The sequence below is a fragment of the Lagenorhynchus albirostris genome, chromosome X (assembly GCF_949774975.1).
Source record: "Lagenorhynchus albirostris chromosome X, mLagAlb1.1, whole genome shotgun sequence".
Classification (NCBI taxonomy): Eukaryota; Metazoa; Chordata; class Mammalia; order Artiodactyla; family Delphinidae; genus Lagenorhynchus; species Lagenorhynchus albirostris.
Window position 1 is genome coordinate 86,191,323 of NC_083116.1, and position 24,985 is coordinate 86,216,307.

Consider the following 24,985-nt stretch of genomic DNA (forward strand, 5'->3'; position numbering starts at 1 on the left):
TGCCTGACACAGGGAAGGTGCGCTGTAAGTGCGAGTTTATTTTTATTCCGCTCAGCACCCCTGCCCCACCCCGCAGCAGGAGGAATCTCTCCTGAGCTCTCCTAGCACTTCCTCCGTTCCCCAGCCCTGAGAACTTTCAGCTTTATACTGTGGTTAGTTGTGTAACGTGATTTATTCCCCCCGCTGCAGAGGATGCTCCCCAGTTTCCCTCACAGAATAGCCCAGCAGACAGCACACATGGGTGCACGTGTGCGCATGTGTGTGTTTTCTTTGCTCCTGTTCCCGGCTGGGAGGAGTCCCAGAGAGGTAGATCTCCCAGGCCCTTTCTGAAGTGCAGGAATCCAAAGAGGGAATTGCATTTTGAGCTCCACGCGGATGAGAAACTGAGGTGCATAGAGGTAAAGGGACACACCCAGGCTCACACAGCGGATAAATGGCTGTCAGGACCTGAACCTAGGTCTGCCCAGCTTCTTATTGCACAACATGTTCTCTGTGTGTGTGTTTGTGTGTGTGTGTGTGTGTGTGTGAGAGAGAGAGAGAGAGAGAGAGAGAGAGAATGAATATGAGTCTATGTGAGATGTAAGAAAGAGAAGAGAGATTTTTCCATGTGATCAGCATTTGCCACGCAGTTAAAATAATGTGCAGAAAGTGCCTGACGCAGGGAAGGTGCGCTGTAAGTGCGCTGAGTGTTTGGGAGTTCTGAGTTAAGGGATCCCACGTCCCCAGGTCCCATTTCTTTAGCAGTGTGTATGATGCCCTCCAGCTCTGTCCTTTTTGGGGGGCTGTGTTGACAGCCTGACCTCCCTGCCACTATTACCTTTGCAACCAAAACAGAAGGGAGAGGAGAACTGCCAAAGGGTAGAGGGCCAGGGGCAGCATGGGGCTAGAAGTGGGGATAGGCAACAAGATGTCATGTCATGAGAAGACAGCCTAGGCCCTGGGTTTGCATCCTGACTTTCTCACTTAATAGCTGTGTTACCTTGAGCAAGTTTACATCACCTCTTGCCTCGGTGTCCTCATCTATAAAATGGGGCTAATGGTGCCTGCCTCAGTAAATTGTAAGGCTTCAATGAGCTAATTAATGCCTTTGCCCTAGGGATAGAGGTGACTCTAGGGTCCTATGGCAGCACAGAGGAGGGGCCTGTAAGCAATCCTGTGTGAAGGGCTCAGGCAGGCATGGAAGGGAACACCCGAGCTAAATGTTGAAGGGTGAGCAGGAGGTAGCCAGGTTGGGGTAAAGGGGCAGAAGGTATATGAGGCAGAGGTCCGGTCAGGAGAACCATCCTCAGCTATGGTAAGGAAGCTGGAGGTTATCCTATGGATGATTATTCCTGTAAAACCTAAGTAGATCACGCCCCTCCTCTGCTCATCTCAATCAGAGCAAAAGCCAAAGTCTTTTTCGTGGGCTCAATGCCCTTCACAATTTTGCCCCAATTACCTTTCTGATCTTATCTTCTATCACTCTCCCCTCGTTTACTCTGCTCCAGCTTCACTGGCCTCCTGGCTGTTCCTCAAACATGCCAAGCACAGTTCTATCTCAGGGCCTTTGCACTGGCTCTACCCTCTGTCTGGACTGCTCTCGTGTCAGATAACCACACAGCTCACTCCTTCACTTCCATCAGGGCTCTGATTATATGCCATTTATTCAAAAAGCCCTTCCCTGACCACCGCGTCTAAAACAGCACCTTTAATCACCCTGCTGTATTTTCCTTCCTAGCACTTCTCTCTACCTGAAATGATAGTATATATTTATAGTCTTCTTCTCCCACTAGAATGTCACTTCCACGAGGGAACAAATCTTACACGTCTTGCTCACAATTGTATTTCCAGCACCTAGCACTGTGCCTGGCATGTAGAAGGGGTTCAGTTGTTGTTTGTTGAATGAGTTATGAGAAGCCATGGAAGGGTTTTAGTGGGGGAGCAAAACGGTCAGATTTCTACTTTGGAAAGCTCTCTCTGGCCACAGGATGGAGAACGGATTGGGACGAGGAGACTGGAGGCTGAGGTCAAAGTTCAGGTGAGAGGATATATTACCGCAGCCGCCAGAGCTCATTCACTGACTTCCTCCCTCCAGAAGCTTTCATTGAGCACCTACTCTGTTCCAGGCCTTGTGCTCTGTGCTAGCGGAGAGATTACCAAATTCTCTTCCTGTGCTAGGATTCTGGGAGTCAGGAACACAAATAGCTGTCACGCTTTGCCAAAGCTAACCTGCTCCATAAAAAGAAGGACAGACATGTGCTGTGTGTGGGAGCCCTGAACAGGATCAGCAATCATTTCTGGCTAGAGGTGGGCTTCGGGAGGGCTTCTTAGTGGTGGCATATGACCTGAATCTTGATGGCACTAGGGTGTGGGGGGGTTCTCAGATTGCAGATGGCAGAAGATGATAGGGATGGCATTGCAGGTAGAAAGTACTGTATGAGCAGTTTGGGAGGTGGAAAGGACAGGAGTATTGGGGAGAAACAGGATTTGGGCTGGCTGGAGGGAAGGGTTCATGGGGTGGGGGGCTGGCAGCCAACCCTGCAGTATGGCTTAATGTTTAAGACTGTGAGCTCTGGAGTCAGACTGCCTGGATTTGAATCCTGGCTGTATCATTAATAGCTGTGTGACTACAGATACATTACTAACCTCTCAGTTTCTTTATGTGTAAAATGAAGACGAATAACAATACCTACCTCATAGGGTTGTTTTGAAGAGTAAACAGTTATTAAATGTGAGGTGGTAAGAACAGTGCCTTACTAAACATTAGCTACTGTATCTTGGAGAAGCCTCAAATGCCACAATAAGGAACTTGGGCTATCTCTTGTGGGCAGTGGGAACCATGGATGGTTCGTGAACAAAGGAGACGACAGTTGATCAAAACTGGGAGCCATGTGCTGGGAGGGGAGAGGTTTGAGAGGTTGGTGGGCAGGATCCTGCAGTCCTGAAGGGGCGAAGAGGAGCATCTTAGATGCCTGGGGGGCGCTGGGCTGGGTCTGACCCCTGAAGGGGGACTTCACAGGCCCCAGAGGACCAGAAGGAGAGAGCATCTGGGCAGGGCAGCCCCTCAGTCTGTTTCCGCCCGCTCCTGACAGTGTAGCAGATTAACACTTAGGAGGGTAGAGGGTGAGCAGTGGGCGGGAGCCTCCACCAGGACAGAGCCAGCGCCAACGCTGTAACCCACCACACCCAGCCCCCAGACCAAAGTGCTCTTCTCTGCCAGGCTGGCAGGCCCGTTGTAGCTCAAGCTCCTGAAACGGTAGGGAGCCCCCCTCCACCCACCCCAGCTTGCCCCCGTTCTGGTTCTGCGCCCTGGGCCTCTGCAAGTAGGGGCTGGGGAATGGCCCCTTAACCCTTTCGCCAGCCAAGAGCCCCCTCACCCCCGTGCCTGCCGGCCTCAGCCACATCTATTCTCCCCACAACCCCCTCCATGCCTCCCCCTGCCTGTCGCCCCCTCCCAACCCCCCTCCAGTGTTCCTGTCTCTGCGGCTGCTCATCGTGCCTGCCCAGCTCAGGGCGCCTGGGCTCTGTCGCCACCTGAGTTCCCTGGCAGCCTGGTTGCCATGGCACCGTGGGAGCAGGTGTGGCAGAACAACAGCTCCGGGTAACCAGGGCGGGCAAGACCCAGTGCCCAGCTCCTACCACTCTTCAGCCTTGAGACCCTTGTCCCCCTCCCCCAGCTGAACAGAGGAGGCCATGAGGAGAACAAGGAAGTTGCCCCACAGGGCAGCTCTTTACCTGTGAGGATGCTGGATGGGAGGTGCCTCCCACTGTCACTGAGCCCGTGTCCTGGCGGCCAGGGAACCCTGGGAACTGGCCAAGCTCGGAGTCCAGGCCTCTGAGGGCAGAGGCAGGGCTGTAGGGGGCAGGGCTGGGCGAGCAGGGGAGAGCCTAGATGTGCAGGATGTGGGAGTGGGCCTCAGGCCTGGGGACAGTGCTGATCGGGGGTGGTGCTGGGGATAGGGCTGGGAGGGATGCATGTCTCGTCTTGTCTCCTCTTGGGGACAGAGCTGTGAGGGGAAGAGGTCTGGGGGGGTGGAGATACAAGGGAATTGGTCCCTCGGGGGAGGAAGGGTTTGGGGATGGAGCTGTTAAGGGGCTGAGATGATTAGAAAAAGGAACTTGAGGGGACAGGAGTGGGAGGAAACTGGTCTGAGGATAAGGCTGTGAGGGGACATGGCCACGAGGGGACCAGGCTGTGAGAGTAGAGTAGGACTGGGGACAAGACTGTGAGAAGACATGGCTGGAGGGAAAGGAGTCTAAAAGGATGGAGCTGTGAGGGGACAGGGCTGAAGGGGCGAGGACAGGACTGTGAGGGCAGTGAGGAGACTACTTGGGGGGGGTAGGACTCCCCTCTGGCCTTTAAGTATTGGGGTCCTTGTATCTGTGAGGACGCTGGGGAGGATGGGGTTGTGGGAAGGGATCTGGTCCACCCACTCTCAGTCTGGCCCAGCAGCCCTGTCTCCTGTTTCAACATCCTGGCTCATCTTATCTCATCCCCACAGTGTGGAGGGTGATGCCCCAGGCAGTGACCTGAGCACAGCGGTTGATAGTCCCGGGAGCCAACCCCCCTACCGGCTGAGCCAGCTGCCCCCCACCAGCAGCCACATGGGGGGCCCCCCTGCTGGGGTGGGCCTTCCCTGGGCTCAGCGGGCTCGCCTCCAGCCAGCCAGTGTTGCCCTGAGGAAGCAGGAAGAAGAGGAGATAAAGCGCTCCAAGGCCCTGTCGGACAGCTATGAACTCTCCACGGACCTGCAGGACAAGAAGGTGCCGACGAGATGGCTCTGGCCGGGAGTGGGGGTGGGGGTGGGGGTGTGAGAGGACCAAGGGAGGGATTGGAATGTGGCACTCAAAGGTGGTGTCCAGGGAGGGATAGTGAGACTAGAACAGGAGAAGACTGGCTCCAGAACCCTTCACCCTACTAGGGCCTCACTGACCCATTCACCATCCATCCACTGAGTCTTGAATTCACTCAGCAAACATTGAGGGAGCTCCATGCTGGGCACTGGAGATGTAAAGATGAAACACCTGGACCTAGTCCTCAAAAATCTCAGTGTAAGGGGAGAAGCACACACATAAATTGATAAGTTCAGAACAGTGTGTTACAAAATATCACATGTATCACACAAGGTATTGTTTAGCTACAACAGGGGACACAAAATACTAATGTACAAAAGAAAAAAACTGGAAGGACATATCCCAAAATGTAATTGTGGTTATGCCAGGTGTTGGGACTTTAGGTGAACCAAACTTCCTCCCTTCCTTCCTTCCTCCCTTCCTTCCTTGCTCCCTCCCCTCCCTCCCTCCCTCTCCCCCTGTCCTCCCCCCTTTCTTCCTCTCTCTTTCAATTTTCTTTCCTTCCTTCCTTCCTCCTTTCCTTTTTTCCTTCCTTTCTTCCCTCCCTCTCTTCCCCTCTCTTTCTCCTTCTTGCTTTCAATTTATGTCTTCCTTTCTTTCCTTTTTTGGCTTCTCTGTGTTTTTTCTTATTTTAAAATACTGAACATCTACTTCTTGTAAATAAAAAAAGAGGGGCTTTCCTGGTGGCGCAGTGGTTGCGAGTCCGCCTGCTGATGCAGGGGACATGAGTTCGTGCCCCGGTCCGGGAGGATCCCACATGCCGCAGAGCGGCTGGGCCCGTGAGCCATGGCCGCTGAGCCTGCGCATCCAGAGCCTGTGCTCCGCAACGGGAGAGGCCACAACAGTGAGAGGCCCACGTACCGCAAAAAAAAAAAAAACAAAAAAAAACCACAGTTCAGTCCCGTGTGACATGTGCTATCTGAGATTAAAGTGAGAACACGACACTGAGAACCCAGCCTGGCGCATCCAGGCAGCTGTAAGCAGTTAGCTGTGACTCGGGCGGTGGTGTGGTTGAGGCCCAGGGAGATGAGGAGGCTGTAGTGAGTTTCTGACCTTGTTCCCCTCCACCCTCCCCTGCCAGGTGGAAATGCTGGAGAGGAAGTATGGGGGCTCCTTCCTGAGCCGCAGGGCTGCCAGGACCATCCAGACGGCCTTCCGTCAGTACCGCATGAACAAGAACTTTGAGCGGCTCCGCAGCTCAGCTTCAGAGAGCCGCATGTCCCGCCGCATCATCCTTTCCAACATGCGGATGCAGTTCTCCTTTGAGGAATATGAGAAGGCACAGAACCCCGCGTACTTCGAGGGCAAGCCTGCCTCGCTGGACGAGGGTGCCATGGCTGGTGCCCGGAGCCACCGGCTTGAACGGGGGCTCCCATATGGAGGCTCCTGTGGAGGGGGCATCGATGGTGGGGGAAGCTCCGTCACCACATCTGGAGAGTTTTCTAATGACATCACAGAGCTTGAGGACTCCTTCTCCAAACAGGTCAGCATCCCTGAAAAGGACCTTTCCTCCCCATCCCTGTGCTCTGGCTACTCCTACGCCTTTTTACCTGTACTTCAAACCGAAAGAAGTTGCCCAACAAGCTTTTGATAACAACGAATAGCTACCATCTGCGTAGGGACTGTGAGAATAATGAGAAAGGATTGGCAAGAGAAAAATTATATCGTTTAAACAAGCAAGTTAAAAATCTGGGTGTCTAGAACACATAAGAAAATTAAAGTTCTCACTCTTTGGAACGTGAGCCACTATCAGATAAAGGCCTAACAGGTGATGAGCTCCTACTCTGTACCAGGTGCTGTATATGCCTCATAATGACCTTCCAGACCGGTGTTGTTATCCTGGTTTTACAGGGGAGGAGACTGAGGCTCTGTGGCCCTGAGAGGTGAAGTGACTTCCAAACTGGATTGGAACTCAGCTCTGACTGGTTCCAAAGGTTTCCCTTATACCATACGACCATGGACCAGGCTCTGTGCTGGGCGCCATGTGGGAGACAGATGAACCGGCCAGGGTTCTTTTTCTCAAGGATCTCCCCAAGCCAGTAGGAAATAGCAGACACATGTGCACAGGACTGTCTCCTGAAAGAATGTGCTCAGAGCCATGAGAAGGGATCACATGGGAACCCAGAGGAGGGAGAGGAAACTTTCTTCTGGGAGGACCAGGCAGGCTTCTTTGAGGAAACAGCACTGGACCTGGGCCTTAGTAGACAGTTAAGAGTTAGCAAGTTAGAGATAGTCGGGAGGGTGTTGCTTGCATAGGCATTGCATCAGCAAAAGCAGGAAAGGGTGGGAATGTAACCGGCAGTGATAGTGGTAGGAGATCACTCTAGGCTTGTGGTGTGTCAGCATAGCTGATCAGCTGCAAATCCCAGTTTTGCTATTTCCGAGCTATGTGACCTTGGGCAAACTGTTTAACCCCACTGAAACATGATCAATAAAATAGAGATAAGACCTTCTTTTTAGAGCTGTTTGGAAGGTTCAGTTCAGCTAGGTAGTATATCTGAAAGCACGTAGTACATGGTAGCTGCTAAGTACATGTTAGTTTCCTTCCTAAAACCAAAGAGGTATTTGGCAGAAATTGTTGAATGAATGAATAAAAGAAAGTTTATAAGAGAAGAAGTTATTCTGCTCTAACCTCTGTGATCTGGCCCTGCCATAAACCTGGGCATGCTTCCCTGGAGGTGTGTTGGGGGGGGCAGGGGCGGGTAGAGGGAAGGAAAGAAGTATTAAAGGGAAGATCTAAATCAGTCATTTATTCATTCATACAACACATTTAATTGAACATCTCTTCTGTGTCAAGCGATGTGTGTCGAGCTGAGCTAAAAAGAGAGAAACCTGGCCTGGACCCATCCCTCAAGGGGGTAATGGAGCATTGGGCTCACAATCTGGCCTGGGCCCAACTCTCAGTGCTATTCAAGTCTGATGGGGAAGTGTATTCATTATCTATTGCTGCATAACAAATGACCCCAAAATTTAGTAGCTTAAAACTGAATGTAAAGACGGAGCTTAAACAACAAATAGTTTTTGAGGGCCAGGAATCTCAGAGTGGCTTGACTGGTTGTTCTGGTTCAGGGTCTCTCATGAAGCTGTGATCAAGCTGTAGGGCAGGACTGTAGTCTCTGAAGACTTGACTGGGGCTGATGGGTCTGCTTCCAAGCTCACTTTCTTGGCTGTTGGCAGGAGGATTCAGGGCCTTACCACGTGGGCCTCTCTATAGGACTGCTCACGGTGTGGCTTTCCCCAGAGTGAGGGGTCTAAGAGAGGGAGCACAAGTGAGCGAGAGTGCTCAGGATGGAAGCTGCAGTCTTTCATAACCTAATCTCAGAAGTGACATCCCATCACTGCTGCCGGATGCTGTCAGTCCCATAGACCAACCCTGGGATACTATGGTACACGAGGGTGTGAATACCAGGAGGCAGGGATCATTAGGGGCCAGTTTGGAGGCTGAAAACCATAGGCAGAGTTACCAGCCATGGTCCAGATTCTCGAGGCTAAATATTATGGATTTCCTAAGAGAGAACCAGACAGAGGGCTCTGGGAGCCCAGAGGCAGCTGGGATTTTGGTTTACCCTAAGGGAAGGCAGAGGCAGGAATGTGGCTTGGATCAGGGAGGAGGTGGCATTTGGCTTGGGTCTACATGGACATGAAGGAGGTATTGGGATATCTGAGAAGGGAACTTGTGGGCATTAGTTCCAGCTCCTGTGAGCTCACAGTGGCTCCCTGGGAGTTATTTTATATGCTGCAGAGAATCTGTGGAGGTCGGAGAGGGGAAGCCCTTTTTTTGGCTGCCCCACCAGGAAGATTCCCCCCTTTTTCTTTCCCTCCCTCCCTCATTCCCACCCTTCCACCATCCCACCATCCCACCATCCCACCATCCTTCATCTTTCCTCCCTTTCCCTCCTCCCCTTTTCTCCCATACAGGTAAAGTCTCTGGCTGAATCCATTGACGAGGCCTTGAACTGCCACCCATCGGGGCCCATGTCTGAGGAGCCAGGGTCAGCCCAGCTGGAGAAGCGAGAGTCAAAGGAACAGCAAGAGGACAGCTCGGCCACATCCTTCAGTGACCTTCCCCTCTACTTGGATGACCCAGTTCCCCCGCCATCCCCTGAGCGACTGCCCAGCACAGAGCCCCCACCCCAGGGCCGGCCTGAGTTCTGGGCACCCGCCCCTCTCCCACCAGTTCCTCCACCAGTGCCACCAGGGACCCGGGAAGATGGTAGCCGTGAGGAAGGCACTCGCAGGGGTCCTGGGTGCTTGGAATGCCGGGATTTCCGGCTGCGAGCTGCCCACCTTCCCCTGCTTACTATTGAGCCTCCTAGTGACAGCTCCGTGGACCTGAGTGACCGCTCAGATCGCGGCTCTGTCCACCGTCAGCTCGTGTATGAGGCTGATGGCTGCAGCCCCCATGGGACCCTGAAGCACAAGGGGCCACCAGGCAGGGCCCCGATCCCACACCGCCACTACCCAGCCCCGGAGGGCCCAGCCCCAGCCCCGCCAGGGCCCCTGCCACCAGCCCCCAACAGTGGCACTGGGCCCAGTGGTGTGGCTGGGGGTCGGAGGTTGGGGAAGTGCGAGGCAGCAGGCGAGAACTCTGATGGTGGAGATAATGAGAGCCTTGAGAGCTCCAGCAATTCCAACGAGACCATCAACTGCAGCTCTGGCTCCTCTTCGCGGGACAGCCTGAGGGAGCCTCCAGCCACCGGCCTGTGCAAGCAGACTTACCAGCGGGAGACCAGGCACAGCTGGGACTCGCCAGCCTTCAACAATGACGTGGTGCAGAGGCGGCACTACCGAATTGGCCTCAACCTCTTCAATAAGTACGTGCTCCCGTTCCCACTCCCTCACCCCTTCCTACCCTGCTGCGGACACTTTGACCCCTGGAGGCAGTGATCCTGCTGCCACTATCCTCTCATTTTGTGGATGGTGTTTCTCTTCAGCTGTTCAGGGAAAAGAATTGGCAATAGGGTGACAATAGTAGAAAGCTGCCCCCACCCCCATGAGAGGCAGTTCTGGTCCTAGTTCTGCTTCTGACTGGCTGTGTCATCTTGGGTGAGATGCTTCCCTCTCTGGGCCCTAGTTCTCTGTCTATAGGATGGATGGATTCTGAACTTTGGGTTGCCCACCTTCCATTTTTGGTAGGGAAGCGATGTGGTGTATAAAGAACCCTGTTCTCAGAAACGGGAGACTTGGGCCAGACTCACTGGGTAGCCCTGGGCAAGGTGTGTCCCTTCCTTGGGCTTCAGTGTTTCTATCTATTAACTAGCAGGGTGTGGATATTTGAGGTGTTGGGGGCAGGGTGCTGTGTTGGACTAGTCAGTGACCAGGACCGAGCTCTTTCTAGGTACCTGGTCTTGTGCCAGGTGCTTAGCAATGGAATGGGAGTGTGACGTTTGATTAGAAAATAATTAGAAAACAAATGCTTAACATCTTCATAGCCTATGAGACACGGCCTTCTATATTTAGTTCTCAGGATAACTCAGGAAGGTTGGCAGTCGTGTCCCTATTTTATAGAGAAGGAACTGAGGCTTGGAGAAGTAAAGGGAATTGTCCCAAGTCATGCGTAGTAAGTGATGGATCTGAGACTCCTGTGGCACCAAAGTCTTCCAAATTCTAGCCTCGTAGGACCCTAAGGCTCTGGGGTTCTGAATATGGGATAGCTCAGACCCAGATATGACCTAGTGGAAAATGGGGAGCAGCTTGTCTATAGAAACACTCACAGAGGCTGCGTGATACCTGTCTGAGTGGGATGTGGGATGAGGACAAAGTAATCTTTTCACTTCTCTCCTACTCTGAGGGTCTGTGACTCAGGGAGAAGGACTTAGCCTGGAACTCAGGCTTTCTCCCAGGACTCCTCGGTGCCTGTGAGGAATATCAAAGGTCCTGGCACACAGCAGGCTCTCATTAGATCTTAATTTTCTTTCAATTGTAGTGTGGCTCCAGTGCAGGAGGAAGTTGGGTTGAGGATACCTTGGAATTTTGAAGCACTGTGAAATGGGAAACTGTCTTCTTCTCCTTGGTCCTCAGTTTTCTCACCTGTACCATGAAGGGAGTGGACCAAGTTATATATTCGACTTCCTTAGTTCTCTGAGGACACGGTTGGGCCCAAAATTAGTTCAAGAAATGGGACGGGGGCAGAGTTCCAGGAGGACAGTCATCTCATCTACCTCCCCTCTTTCTGCAGGAAGCCAGAGAAGGGTATCCAGTATCTGATTGAGCGGGGCTTCCTGTCAGACACGCCGGTGGGAGTGGCTCACTTCATCCTGGAACGGAAAGGCCTGAGCCGACAGATGATAGGGGAATTCCTAGGGAACCGGCAGAAGCAGTTCAACAGAGATGTGTTGGAGTGAGGACCCCAGGCTGGGGCAGACTGGGCCAGGGGTTCCTGGAAAAGGAGGGCAGGAGGGAGATAAACTTTGCAAAACAGGATGAATAGACCTTCCTGCTCCCATACCTCTCTGCCGCAAAGAGATCTGATCTCTCTTGGAACTAGTCCTAAAGTCTTCTGGGTGGCCCCAGGCAAGGCATGCTTGTCCTTTGGCCTGCTTTGAGCCTCAGTTTTCCCATCCCTGATATGAGTGGGTTGACGGAACAGACCATTAGTAACCATGTGTCTGGCCTGGACTTTTTGGGATGGATTCCATTTCAGACGTTCTATCCTCATAAGTACTTGCTTAGGCCACAGGTCCAGATTTTGGAAGTCTATCAGTGGGGGGTTTGGTTCATTGGAGCAGGTCAGGGTGGGTCAGAGGTTTTCTGCAGGGAAATTGAGAGTTCCACACACCCTTCTCTGCTCCTCAGCTGTGTGGTGGATGAGATGGATTTCTCCTCCATGGATTTGGATGATGCACTCCGGAAGTTCCAATCCCATATCCGGGTTCAGGGTGAGGCCCAGAAAGTGGAACGACTCATCGAAGCCTTCAGGTGTGCCCACTTCCCACTCCTGAAGCTGCCCTTCCCTACTTTGGGGGGCAGTGTAGGACGTGTCTACAAGTCACCTCTCTGAGCGTTATACTTTCTTAACCAGAAAATGGAAGTTATAAATCCTATCTTGCAAGGCAGTTGTGAGGATCAGAGGTAATGTGCCTAAAGTATCCAGCTCAGCATCTGGGACATGGGCATCCAACAAGTGACAACAGCATCAGCAACAACAGCTTATATTCACTGAGCTGATACTGTGCTCGCTAGATATTGGGTACTGAGCTGGACACTTTACGTGATTATTTCAGTGAATACTCACAACAACCTGGTGAGGTAGGTGCTTCTCTTATTATTCCCATTTTGCAGATGAGAAATAGGAAGTTTAGAGAAGGTAAGTAACTAGCCCAGAGTCATGTGGTGAATAAGCAGTGGAACCAGTATTTGAACTCGTGTGTCTGACTCCATGACCCATGCCCTTAACTATTATCTTCCTCTGTGAATGCTTCGGGGATCAGGCATCAGACCTGGGTATAAACCCTGGCTCCACCACTTTGAGGTATTTAGAGGAGAAACAGAAGAGTTACTGAGAGCTTGTTTCCCAACATGGGAGAAGGATTTGCTTTGTAGTCAGAAAGATCTGCATTTTCATCCTGGTTTCACCATTTATCAGCTCTGTTGCCTTGGGCAAGTTACCTTACCACTTTGGACCTCAGTCACTTCATCTGTAAAATGGGGCTGCTACTAGCTACCTTGCAGGACTGTGATAGGATTACATGAGATAATGTACATAAATCCCCTGGCAAAACTCCATGAAAGGTAGCGGTTGTGATTTTTACATGCTAGTCTTGAGGAAACTCTGAAGAAAGACGAGAGACCCAAAGGGTTTGGGAGTATGTCTTGGAGGAAGGAGTTGGTGGTGCCAGATGGGAGGATAGTGGGTAGGTGGAGGTTACTGGTGCCTGACCCTGGCCCTGACCCCTCCTGTCCTGCAGCCAGCGGTACTGTGTGTGTAACCCAGCTCTTGTGCGCCAGTTCCGGAATCCAGACACCATTTTCATCCTTGCTTTTGCCATCATCCTCCTCAATACCGACATGTACAGTCCCAGCGTCAAGGCTGAACGCAAGATGAAACTAGATGACTTCATCAAGAACCTGAGAGGTGACCCCAGACCTCCCCATCAGCTTTCCCTATCTTTTACCTGGGAAGGGAAAGTGGGCTGGGTGGCAGGGGTGGGGAAGGAAGAGGGAGATCACATCTCCTCCCTGGAAATTAACCTGAATTTCTGCCAAGGCTGGATGTGCCCACAGCATTTACTTGTTAATTCACTCAAATAGTCATTTGTCCATCCATTCATTCCCACACTGAATACTGACTGATTAGGAGGTCCTGAACAGGAGGTACAAGCCCTGGCTCTTACGGAACTTACACTGATTCACTCACATGTCTGTTTACTCATCACTCCCTCTTTCCCTCCCTTGTTTATTTATGCCCATAAAGACTCGTTTATTTTAGGTACCCTTTCCTCCACTTATGCATTCATTTATTCACTCCACCAACCAGCCAGGCAGTTGACACTGGGTGCCTCATGTGTCCCAGTCCCTGTGGTGGGCGCTAAGGACTGGGGAGGAGCATCTGCCACAGTCCCTGCCCTAAGAGGGCTCCCGGTTTGTGGGAGAGATACCCAGCACAAGACAGGAAGTGAACTGTGATGTCAGGCCAAATGTACAGTCAGAGCTCAGGGGAGAGAGAGCCTACCTCCAACATGCTTCCTGGAGGAAGCAGTATTTTCATTTTCAGGTGGTTCTTGAAGGCACAGATAATGTGATGGAACAGTGATAGAGGAGGCTTACCTAGCAGTAAGAATAACAAAGGCACAGAGGTAGGAAAACGTTAAGTTGTTTGGAGAACAATCAAGAGGGGGTGGACAATCCAGTTGGTAAGGTCAGTTGGAAGCAGTATCCAGCAGCCTTGAGTGCCAGATGAAAGGCGTCACCTTGACCTTTTTTCTCAGTTTATTGTATCGATGTCAAGCCCTGCCTCTCACCAAAGAGCAGCCTACTAAAAATGGCACAGATGTTAGGATTATTTAGACAGAAATGAAAGAGGGAAGTATAATTGAGGAAAAACAGACAGACAAGACAAATTTGCTGACTGTCGCGGTTTGCACAATTGGGCTCTAAGCTCTCTGGCAGCTGAGGTAAAAAGGCGGTGTGATGAAGGCTGTTCCTTTAGCACCTGGTGTCCAAGGAGGAGGTGTGGCATTTCCAAAGGAGAAAACATTTTCTTTAGCGGAAGGTTTAGAGAGAAGAGTGAGTGGGCTTCGCTCAGCAGACAATCAGAAGGATGGTAGACTTGAGAGGAGGGAATTAGACAGATCAGAGGCCATCTGGAGCTGTCTCCCAGAATCCTGCCATTAGTCGTTCGTTTGTTCCTTCATTCATTTCATCCATTCTCCCTTCCCCCCTCCCTGTCTCTCTCTCTAGCTCTCTTTCTTTCTCTCTTTCTCTTTGTGTGTGTGTGTGTGTGTATGTATATGTGTGTATATGTATGTGTGTATACATATACATATTTTATATATGTATGTATATGTGTATATATTTCCCCCCCAATTATTAAATAAATAAGCTAACAAACAAATGAAATAAATACCTGCTCATTCTGGAAATTTTAGAAATATAGGAAGTTATTAAAAATTTTAACCATCCAAAATTCTGCCCCCTAGAGGCAACCATGGTTGATATTTTGGTGTATTCTAGTCTTTTTTTCCTGTGCATATGTAACTTTTTCTACAGTTAAGATCAGGCTGTACATGCAATTTATTATCTTGCTCTTTTCACTTAACTTGCTACAGGAATTTTCTCATGCTTTTTTGATAAACATCAAATTTTTAATAGCTGTAAATTATTTTATGAAACAGGTATACTCAACTTTACTTAAGTATTCTGCTGTTAGAACTTAGGTTGTTTCAAATTTTTCCCATAAGTTGTACTTATACATATATCTTTGCACATATTTCTGAGTAATTCCTTAGAGTAGGTTCCTAGAAGAGGAATCACTGAATACTTAGGCTTGCCAAATTACCTTCCAAAATAGTTAACGTCAGTATATCTGCCTGCTTCCCTGAACTCTTACTAACACTGGATATTATCATTTAACATTATTTTTGCTAGTTAGAAAGGCCAAAAAAAGTGTCTGATTGTTTTAGTCACACTGTACTCTGAGTTGTTTAGATAAAATCCCCACCTTGGGGAAGAAAGCAACTGACTATCTTGAAGGGCCCCTTTCTTGGCCCGATCCTGACCAAGGGACCGAGAGTGCCCACTCCCTCCAGTCCTGGCCATTGTTATGGCCCACGCTTGGGTGTGGGGTGTTGTGGAGAATCCCTGCCACCCACTCCCCACATGTATACTATATATTCCTGTGTATTCCCTCCACCCAGGGGTTGACAACGGTGAAGACATCCCCCGAGACCTCCTGGTGGGTATTTACCAGCGCATCCAGGGGCGTGAGCTGCGGACCAACGACGACCACGTGTCCCAGGTGCAGGCCGTGGAGCGCATGATTGTGGGCAAGAAACCGGTAAGCGCCTTGGGAGACTGCAGAAGGGACAGGGTTTGGGAGGTGAGTCCATGCCCCTTTCTGAGCCCCAGGCTCCCCTCAACTGCCTAATGGAGTGGGTGGTGATGCATTCCTCAGGGGTGGTGGGGCAGGTTGAGTGAGATGCTCTATGGGAATGCATCTGGCACATGGCAAGGCACATCATGGGTGCTGTATAAACATTAGCATCCTTCACACCTCTGGTTTTGCCTGTCCATCCCGAGTGAGCAGCCAAGATAATAATTAGCTGATGACCAAAGCCAAGAACACACTCTAGTCTTTTAGTCAACAAACATCTACAGGTGCCTTTCCACTGAGCCCAGCATTTCGATTGGCACTGGGGACACAGATATGAATAAGATGTGATCTCTGTCCTTGGAAGCACTCCCAGACCGGGTGGGGAGATGTCAGACAAAGACACAATACCTTCACCTTATAGTTAGGTTAATTTAGGGGAGTACACGGGAGGGAGAGGTCATTTTCAGCCCAGGGAGATCAGGAATGGCTTCTTGGAAAAGAGAACCCTAGAACTGGGGTTTGGAGGAGGGGTGGAATGTGGCCATAGGGAGCTGGGCAAGAAAGGCATTCCAGACACAGGGAGCTGCCGGGACAAAGATAAGCCGAGGCTTAGTTGCTTAGACTCGTGTGTCACAGTGACAGTGATATGTACCAGAGGTGAACTTCCTCTTGCAGTTAATGTTAAGATGCCTGAAGCTGGTGGGCTGGCCTTGCGGACACCTATTTCTTCATGCCTATCTAGGTCCTGTCTCTTCCTCACCGTCGACTGGTTTGCTGCTGCCAGCTCTATGAGGTGCCAGATCCAAACCGCCCACAGAGGCTAGGGTTGCATCAGCGAGAGGTCTTCCTCTTCAACGATCTCCTTGTGGTATGAGCACTGAGGGGAGAAGGAGGGAAGGTGGTGAGCCTGGACCCCGGGTCTGGTGTGAACCATATTAACATTGGTGGGTGGAGGCGTGGCAGGTAAGGAGCTCTGCCATGTGATCTGAGTGCCTCAGCCCCTCCTTTACTTCACCATTTGGAGGATCCATTTGGAGGTAGTGGCAGCCACACGGGGGCAGAAAATGTGAGAACCAGGGCAGATGGCAGGCTTACAATCTGGGAAGTGGTAGAAAAAGTCCCTGCCCACCTCAATAGCCCAGTGAGTTGGCTGGGGGAAGTGAACCTGTGACCCTGGGGTCAGTCTGAAACCTTCCGGTGGTCGGGCGGCTTGAAGTGATTCTTAAAACCGAGCTCATCACCAGTGTAGACGTGTGTCTTTTAGAACTAGGACTCTTAGGACTCTGCAGGTGGGAAGGGAAGTTCAGGGTCTCCTGTCCAACCTCTTGCCCCACGCAGGAGCCAGCTTCCTGCATGGCCCTCTGTTTGCATGAGTGCAGGCACAGAAGGCTGCCTTCCTCCAAGGCAGCCAGTTTCCCGTTCAGACAGCTCTGACTGCTAGAATCTGTGTCTCCCAGTGGGTTTCCTTCAATAATCTTCACTCAACCCTTGGGATCACAGAGAACAAGTGTTCTCCCTCTGCTCTGAGACAGCTCCTCAGGGGTTTGAGGACAGTGACCTGTCCTCCCTTGGTCTTCTGTCCTTTAGAGCAGGTCTCCCAACCTCGACACTATTGACATTTGGGGCAGATGTGGGATACTTTGTTGTGAGAGCTGTCCTGTGCATTGCAGCATGTTTAACGGCATCCCTGGTCTCTACCTACTAGGTAGCAGTAGTACTCCTCAACTAACAATGTCTCCAGACATTGATAAATGTCCTCTGAAAGGCAAAGTCACCTCTAGTTGAGAATTGCTGCTTTAGATGAAGCTCCTCCAGTGCCCTCTCTGAGCCTTTATTTCCTCCTCTATGAAGTAGAGCTAATCCCTATCTCAGGGTTGTCATGGGGATGAAATAAGAGGTTAGATGCGGACTAGCCTAACCCAGAGGAGGGCCTGGCCCACGCAGGTATTGAGTAAATGTTTCACCATCCATCATGTGCTGAAACCTGTGGGTGCCCAGCCCCATGCTGGGCACTGGGTTCCCAGAGATGAGGGAGACTCGGTCCTCGTTCTCGGGAAGCTCACAGTCTGAAGGGCTAAAAAGATGCTTCGCATAACTGTGCACTGTAACCATCCTGAAATCAAATCATGTGCTTTTAAACACCATTTGCAGGTGGTCTGAGGTGTTTACAACTTATATTAGCTCAGTCCAGAGTGCCCAAGTACTTGACAAAGACCTTGGTTGTTGAGAAGAAGACTCGTTAACTCTATACATTGCTTTATTGAAGATTGCTAATGTGCCCCGGGTCTGGTCCAGGTGGGCAAGATACATGAAAACCAGACTCCTCTTGGCGCTCCCAGTCCAGCAATCACACACTCAGAGTACTCTCCTAAAGCCTAGCAGTGAAAGGCACTGAACCAGCACTCTGGAAGCTCAGAAAGTGGTGGGAAATCTATGTGAGGTGTTAGAACAGGCTTCCTGGAGGGAGCAGCATTCAGTTAGTTCCTGTAAAAATCGAAAGTGCCTGTTGTGCATCATCATTACATCAGGAACTTGCATTTTTCTCCCGTCTTTCCTGTTCTGCTCCACAAGCTTCAGTTCGCCCCAGCTTGTGGGTATGTGTGTTTGTGTGTATATGTCTGTTAGTGGCAGTGGGGTAGAGGGGAGGGCAGCTGCAAGCAATAGGTGCCATGTGGAAATTCCCCACCCCAAACCCTGCCTCTTGTCTTTTTCCCCCGCCCCTGCCGAAGGTCACCAAAATTTTCCAGAAGAAGAAGATCTTGGTGACGTACAGCTTCCGTCAGTCCTTTCCCCTCGTGGAAATGCACATGCAGCTCTTCCAGAATTCATGTGAGTCCCCTCTCGGATCCCAGCATCCCAAGAGTCTTTGCCGTGGCCCTCATGCTCATCCTTTTTCCACACCAACCTCCAGTTTTTGGACTCCTTTACAACTGGGCTAAGGTCTCCAAAGCACCTACTTGGTCCCAGGATGTAAGACAGGCCAGGGTGGAGTATGACTTGTGCCCTGGGGAGCTATGGTCTGGCAGAGAACTGCAGCATGTATGTTTTTTGGTGGGCCAGAGGCATGGCGATCATGGTATGCATTGAAGGACTAAACCAGAGGAGCTTTGATGGGTGGCCTTCTGGGCAGCAGAAGCAATGTGAGTAGAGGTAGAGGCATGAGAAAAGGGGTTCTAGAGAGCAGCCAGAGTTCGGTCTGCCTTTACAACCCAGGGCCATGATTACCAGGAGTTTGGGGGCTTTGGAGCAAAGGGGAGCTGCTGCTGATGCTCATGCAGAGAAGAGGCTGGGTCAGAGTTGGACATTAGAAAAAATTATTTCACATATGAGCCACCTTGCTTCAGTCCTGACAGAGGTGCCTGACCTCCCCTCTCCCCACAGATTACCAGTTTGGGATCAAGTTGCTGTCTGCAGTACCTGGCGGGGAGCGCAAAGTCCTCATCATCTTCAATGCCCCCAGCCTCCAGGACCGGCTGCGCTTCACATCCGACCTGCGAGAATCCATCGCTGAGGTGCAGGAGATGGAGAAATACCGCGTGGAGTGTGAGTAGCCCAGCCATGTCTCCTTCCCCGTCTCCTGATACAGTGCCTTGCAAACACTAAGAATCCTGTCCTCTGAGAAGCTCAGAGTTGAGGGTTAGCTTGTCCAACCTTCCTACCCTCATTCCAGGAACACTTCAGCCTCTGCTTGAATAGCTTCAGTGACAAGGGGCTCATTAACCTCTCAGCCTCAGATTATTACTCCAAGCCCTAATTATGAGCCAACTCTTCCTTCTATTGAAAGGCAGCAGGGAAAAGAATCAGGGTATTGGAGGTAGGACTCTAGGTTCAGATGCCAGGTATGCTACTTATTATCTGGGTAAACTGGGGCAAGGTGCCTGACTCTCTGAGCTCCAATTTCTTCATACATGAAATTGGGGTGGTGAAATCTCCTTCGCAGAGTTGTGGAGATTCAATGAGATAAGGTGGAATGTGTGTCCTACATGTTCGTAGGACATGAGTGTTGAACATCCTAGGTGTCCGACAAATGTTAGCCCCCATCCCAGCCTCTCCTTTCCTCTCCCCACATTCTAGTTCCCGAGCTGAGTCCTGGTGACCCATCCTCCCAGCCTCCAGGGGCCATATCAAGTCATTTTGATCATATATGATGGAAAATAGTGATTACATCTCATTCCTCCCAATGCCCTCTAAGTTTTCTCTTCTCCAGGCTAAGCAGTCACAGTTAAGTAACATGGTGTTAAGGAGAAAGAGGCAGGCAGAGAAAGACAGAGACAGAGACAGAGGCGGCGGACAGCTCCTCAGTGAGGCCTTCACAGTTCCAGGGTCTGCTGTGCTCCTCAGCAAGGCAGGGTCACTCATTCAGCTCACCAGATCCTTGAGACCCTGGGGACATTCAGAGAGAGGGTGAGCATGCCAGGCTGAGGGGAGGGTGATAGACAGAAGTCTCCGTGACCTCCGCAAGGAGGCAGGAGTGTAAGGCTGAGAGTATGGGCTCTGTACTCAGGCAGACCTGCTTCCAGAATGTCGCCTCCCCCACTTCCAGCTGTATGACCCTGGGCAATCTCTGTGACTTCTTGGATCCTCAGTTTCTTCCTCTGAAAACTGGCTACTAATACTTACCTCTGAACTGGTGTAAGGATTGAGAGAGATCGAGTACGCATAGCACCCAGCATACTGCTGGCACATGATAGATAATTTGATTCCCTTTGGTTTCCTGCTCCTGTCCTTCCAGGAGCCCTCTGCTCTGGAACAAGGTATCTGAGAATGGAGAGGGCTCTGGAGTGAGTGCCCTTCACTATAGGCTCGAAGGGCCTTCCTGCCCCTCCTGGGAACAAAGCAGCCAATGTAAAGCTCAGTTTTGAAAGGTAGGGGTGGTCTGGGAGACCAGGCAGGGAAGGGGAGAGGAGCCGGAGCAGCAGACACTGAGAGGGACAAGGGGAGACTGAGCCAGAGGAGATGGCACGAGACGGGCTGGGCGCCGCAGTGCTTAGGAGATGTAGCTGAGGTTTGGCCGTCCAGGGGGTGAAGCAGGAGGCCTGAGGACAGAGCAGGTGAGGAGGGGGAAGGCCCACGGAGGGCTGGGGTCAGTCAGGTGGCCTCTCACTCCTGTCCCTGACTTTCGCTCCCTGTCTCCCCACCTGCCACCCAGCGGAGCTGGAGAAGCAGAAAGGTATGATGCGGCCTAACGCCTCACAGCCCGGAGGGGCCAAGGACTCGGTGAACGGCACGCTGGCCCGAAGCAGCCTGGAGGACACGTATGGGGCAGGCGATGGGCTCAAACGGGGAGCGCTCAGCAGTTCCCTGCGAGACCTCTCTGATGCAGGCAAGTCTCCTGGGGCCCCTGCCCAGGCTGGGGAGCCGTGGGACCGGGTGTCCTCTTCGCCTCCTATCACTGACTGCCAGCCTTCCTTGCACCCACCACACGTGCACGCACCCTGCCTTCATCCAGAGCCCTGGGTGCCGCGCCGCAGGGGGCCTGGGAGCCGGGTCAGAACAGGCGGAGCCCAGGGTTTGGGCCAGGGAGCGCGAATGGGGCCACAGTCTTAGCCCCGCTCTCTCGCCGCTCCACCTCTCCTCTCTTTCCTCTTCTGTCTGTCCAGCACCACCTCTCCTCCTCCTCCATCTTTTCCTCCTCTCGCTCCTCCTCCTCCACCTCTCCTCCTCCCCACCTCCCCCTCTTCAGCGGGGAAAGGGAATAGGGGTGTCTGTCCCCGGGAGGGGCCCAGACCTGGTGCCCAGCTCTGGAGCCCAGCAGGGTGGGGAGGGGGGGTTGCTGCTCTGACGCTGGGCTCCTTGCTTGTGGGTGCAGGGAAGCGGGGGCGGCGTAACAGCGTGGGATCGCTGGACAGCACCATCGAAGTAAGTGCCAGCTCCTGCCCCACTTGTCCTCTGCATGAGCCCTGCCCCGCCGCCCGCGGAGCCCCAGAAGAGGAGGGGACCTGTTGCTTCCCCCTCTTCCCTGCCGGGAACCCTGCGGCTACTTCTCCCAGCCAACCACTCTCTCAATCTGTCCTCAACTCTGTCTGTCCTCACTCTGCCTGTCTCTCAGTCTATCTTCCACTCTCCCAAGCCCCCTCTCAACCCCAGGGCCGACTCCAAGTAGTGATGCCCTTGGAGTTGGGCCCAGAGAAGCTCTTACCTCCAAGTCCTGCTCTTTGACCCTGAGCAAGTCACTCTGTCTCTCTGGGCCTAACATGCTCCCTGTCTGCAAAATGGGGATGAGGAGGAGGTACTGCTAACTCTTCCTCTCCCAGCTGAGGCTCAGATGAGATAGTGGATGTGACAGCAGAGCTCTGCAAGCTGGGGGCGCTCCATGTACAAGTACAGGACTGTGACTTGGTTTTCATTATGCCGTGGGAGGGCCCTGTCTCCCCAGCTCCAGCCCTCAGGGACCGGGTGGAGTTTAGGGATGGGGGTTTAGGACATCTAGACCGGCCTGACTTCCACCCCTCCCCCCTTCCAGGGGTCTGTTATTAGCAGTCCACGCCCTCACCAGAGGATGCCACCTCCGCCCCCACCCCCGCCGCCAGAGGAGTACAAGAGCCAGAGGCCCGTCTCCAACTCCTCATCCTTCCTGGGCTCCCTATTTGGAAGCAAGCGGGGCAAGGGGCCCTTCCAGATGCCACCACCGCCAACAGGCCAGGCCTCTGCCTCCTCTTCATCTGCTTCTTCCACCCACCACCACCACCACCACCACCACCACGGTCACAGCCACGGCGGCCTGGGGGTGCTGCCTGATGGGCAGTCCAAGCTCCAGGCCCTGCATGCCCAGTATTGCCAAGGACCGGGCCCGGCCCCGCCCCCCTACCTCCCACCTCAGCAGCCCCCTCTCCCCCCACCTCCTCAGCAGCCCCCGCCCCTCCCGCAGCTGGGCTCCATTCCACCGCCTCCTGCCTCAGCTCCTCCCGTGGGGCCGCATCGCCACTTCCATGCCCATGGCCCAGTCCCAGGCCCCCAGCACTATACCTTGGGCCGGCCAGGCAGAGCTCCCAGACGGGGGGCCGGAGGACACCCTCAGTTTGCTCCACATGGCCGCCACCCCCTGCACCAGCCCACCTCCCCCTTGCCCCTGTACAGTCCTGCCCCCCAGCACCCTCCACCCCACAAACAGGGCCCCAAGCACTTCATCTTCAGCCACCACCCACAGATGATGCCAGCAGCAGGGGCCGCTGGGGGCCCTGGATCCCGGCCACCAGGGGGTTCCTACTCCCACCCCCACCACCCCCAGTCACCATTGTCACCGCACTCACCCATCCCACCCCACCCCTCCTACCCACCCTTGCCCCCACCCTCACCCCACACCCCACACTCGCCCCTGCCGCCCACCTCCCCCCACGGCCCACTGCACGCCTCTGGGCCCCCTGGCACGGCCAACCCACCCACTGCAAACCCCAAGGCCAAGCCAAGCCGGATCAGCACCGTGGTCTGATGAAGGGAGAGTGTGAGCTGGGGACTAGGGAGGTCTGGGGAATCTGCAGGAGAGGGGCTTCACACCCTCTCTGCTTCCTCAGTTTTTCCAAAACATATATACACATAGACATGTCCTCCTCCCCACTGCCTCCCTGCCTTGGGACCCCTCCTCTAACCCCCGACAGTCTCCATGGGATTTCCTTCCAGATTCGAGACTCCTTGCCACTTGAAGCCTATACGCAAGGCTCTCAAGCTCTGGGGAGTGGTGAGGACCTTTCAGAGATCCTCGTCCTCTTTCCTCTCTTCACCCTCCCCCCTCCCTTTCCCTGGAGGTCTAGTTGGGTGGCCTCAGACCTCCGGGCCAGTGTGAGCTTCCTGTCAGCTCTGGCTGGTGGGGAAGGGCAGGTGTCGGGAACAATGAGGGTGAAGGCTTCCCCAGGGCACCTCTGGCCGCGTAGGGCCAGGAGGGAGCTCTGTAGAGTTGTGGCCAAACCTCAGCTGGCTCGGCCCTCTCTCTGACCTCAGGGCCTGACCACGCACCTCCATGTGTCTCTCCACCTGCTGGAGGACATGGAGCGTCAGTGCACGCGGTGGGTGGGCCCCCACTTATGCTGGTCCCCAGGTGGGGCAGTGCGTCCTCTTTGGAGCCAATCTCTGCCCTCTCTCCAGTGGGCCCCAGCCCAGACCTCTTCAGCTTCAGGACCTTGCCTCTCCTTGTAACGTTCTTATCCTGATCAAAGTCCAGACAGGTTTGGGGCGGGGGGGCTCAGGTCTGGGATGAGAAGGGCACTGCCCTCCCTCACCCATATTGCATGCCCCCCATTCCCTCACACCTACCCCACCTACAGCTGAAGACAATGCACTTTATAGATATTGCCCACACACACCTTGCTGGGGCAGGGCACCCAGCATCAGCCCTGGGGAGAGGGGCTCCCAGAGGGCCACCGTGAGCCTGAGATGTCCTTCCTGAGGCAGAGATTGGAGCCATCAAAGTGGGGGCTGGGAGCCAGGATGCCTGAGTCCTTCTGTCCGTCAAACTCTCCGCTGCCTCTCCAGCCCTTTTACAGCCCTGTTTATTTATTATAAATATATTTTTTACAAGCCCCAGCTCCTCTTCTTGCCCCGCATATCCAGCTCCTTTCTCAGCTCCTGCCTCCCTCTCCCCTCTCCACCATGGGCTGCAGTACAGACAGACAGATAGACCCTGGCTGTATGAAGGGCCAGGGACCCCAGGGCTTGGGGGTGGGGAAGGGCAGCAGCGGGAGGGGCTGTATGGAGAGGAGCTGGGGTTTAGGCATTGTCTTTTTTCCTCCTTGTATATAAGAATGTATATTTGATGCCTCATAAAAGACCTTGTGCTCACCTCCCGCCTCTGCCTCCTACTTGTGCCCCCTCCCCCACAGTGGAGACCCGGGAGAGAGGCCTTAGCCCAGGGAGGTGAGGCGCTGATGGTAGAAGCTCAGGCAACTGGGTGGGTGAGATGCTTTGGTTGGGTGGGAGGTGGGGGTGAGGGAGGTTTTCCTGTCTCGTTTCATTAACGATCTGCATGACAGAGCAGAGCGGCAAGGGTCTGGGCTTTGGAGTTGATCCAGTTCAGATCCTGGGGCTTCCCCTTCCTAGCGCCCTCGGGAAACTGAGTCTCTGTTTCCTCAGTTGAAAACTTGGGGTGATAAGCCATTGCCACGTGGGATTGTGATGAAGGCATGAGGTAACGAATGTCCAGCAGCCAGCATGGAGTAGGTGCTCAGCAAGTTAGTTCCCTTCTCTTGCTTTCACAGGTTGGATACTTCCTCTACTCTTGTGGCATCTATTCTCACCCTTCCTGTGACTGGCCAGGCTTTGCCCTGGAGCCCTCTCTCCTTCCCCACAGCTGGGCCACATTTGTGTCCTTAAGGGTGTGTGTGGGGGGGGCGGATGGTGACCTGGGCCAGGAAGTGAGGGCTAGATACATCCATTTTAAGAGCTCTGTGTACATACTTGGGATGTTAGATAACAAATAGTTGAGCTCTGTTTAGTTTACAGAGGAAGGGTCAGGCCCAGAGAATGGAAGGGTCTTTCCCAAGGTCACACAGCAAGTCAGGATGGGGCGTTCCTGACTTCTAGTCCAGGCCCTTTTCCAGTGCCCAAAACTGCCTCCCTATAAAATGGACATGTTTCCAGCACCACTAATCATGTCCTGGGTCTCGGCAGAGCCTAGGAGGAATGGGGGAC

General features: G+C 53.0%; 1 protein-coding gene across 5 annotated transcripts in view; it reads left to right on the forward strand.

Moving 5' to 3' along the window:
• The window catches only part of IQSEC2 (IQ motif and Sec7 domain ArfGEF 2), a 76,006-nt gene extending 51,924 nt beyond the window's left edge, over positions 1–24,082 (forward strand). For 3 of the 5 annotated variants that reach the window (XM_060137798.1, XM_060137793.1, XM_060137794.1), the window contains 13 exons: positions 4,482–4,743; positions 5,915–6,316; positions 8,752–9,647; positions 11,012–11,173; positions 11,629–11,751; positions 12,741–12,907; positions 15,189–15,328; positions 16,107–16,232; positions 18,094–18,193; positions 18,746–18,907; positions 20,514–20,687; positions 21,174–21,223; positions 21,828–24,082. In XM_060137798.1, the coding sequence (XP_059993781.1) occupies positions 4,482–4,743; positions 5,915–6,316; positions 8,752–9,647; positions 11,012–11,173; positions 11,629–11,751; positions 12,741–12,907; positions 15,189–15,328; positions 16,107–16,232; positions 18,094–18,193; positions 18,746–18,907; positions 20,514–20,687; positions 21,174–21,223; positions 21,828–22,793 (3,730 nt within the window). In that variant the 3' untranslated portion in view covers positions 22,794–24,082. The remainder of the gene's footprint in view (positions 1–4,481; positions 4,744–5,914; positions 6,317–8,751; positions 9,648–11,011; positions 11,174–11,628; positions 11,752–12,740; positions 12,908–15,188; positions 15,329–16,106; positions 16,233–18,093; positions 18,194–18,745; positions 18,908–20,513; positions 20,688–21,173; positions 21,224–21,827) is intronic. The other 2 variants (XM_060137796.1, XM_060137797.1) reach the window with 2 other exon arrangements.
• Positions 24,083–24,985: the final 903 nt, after the last annotated feature.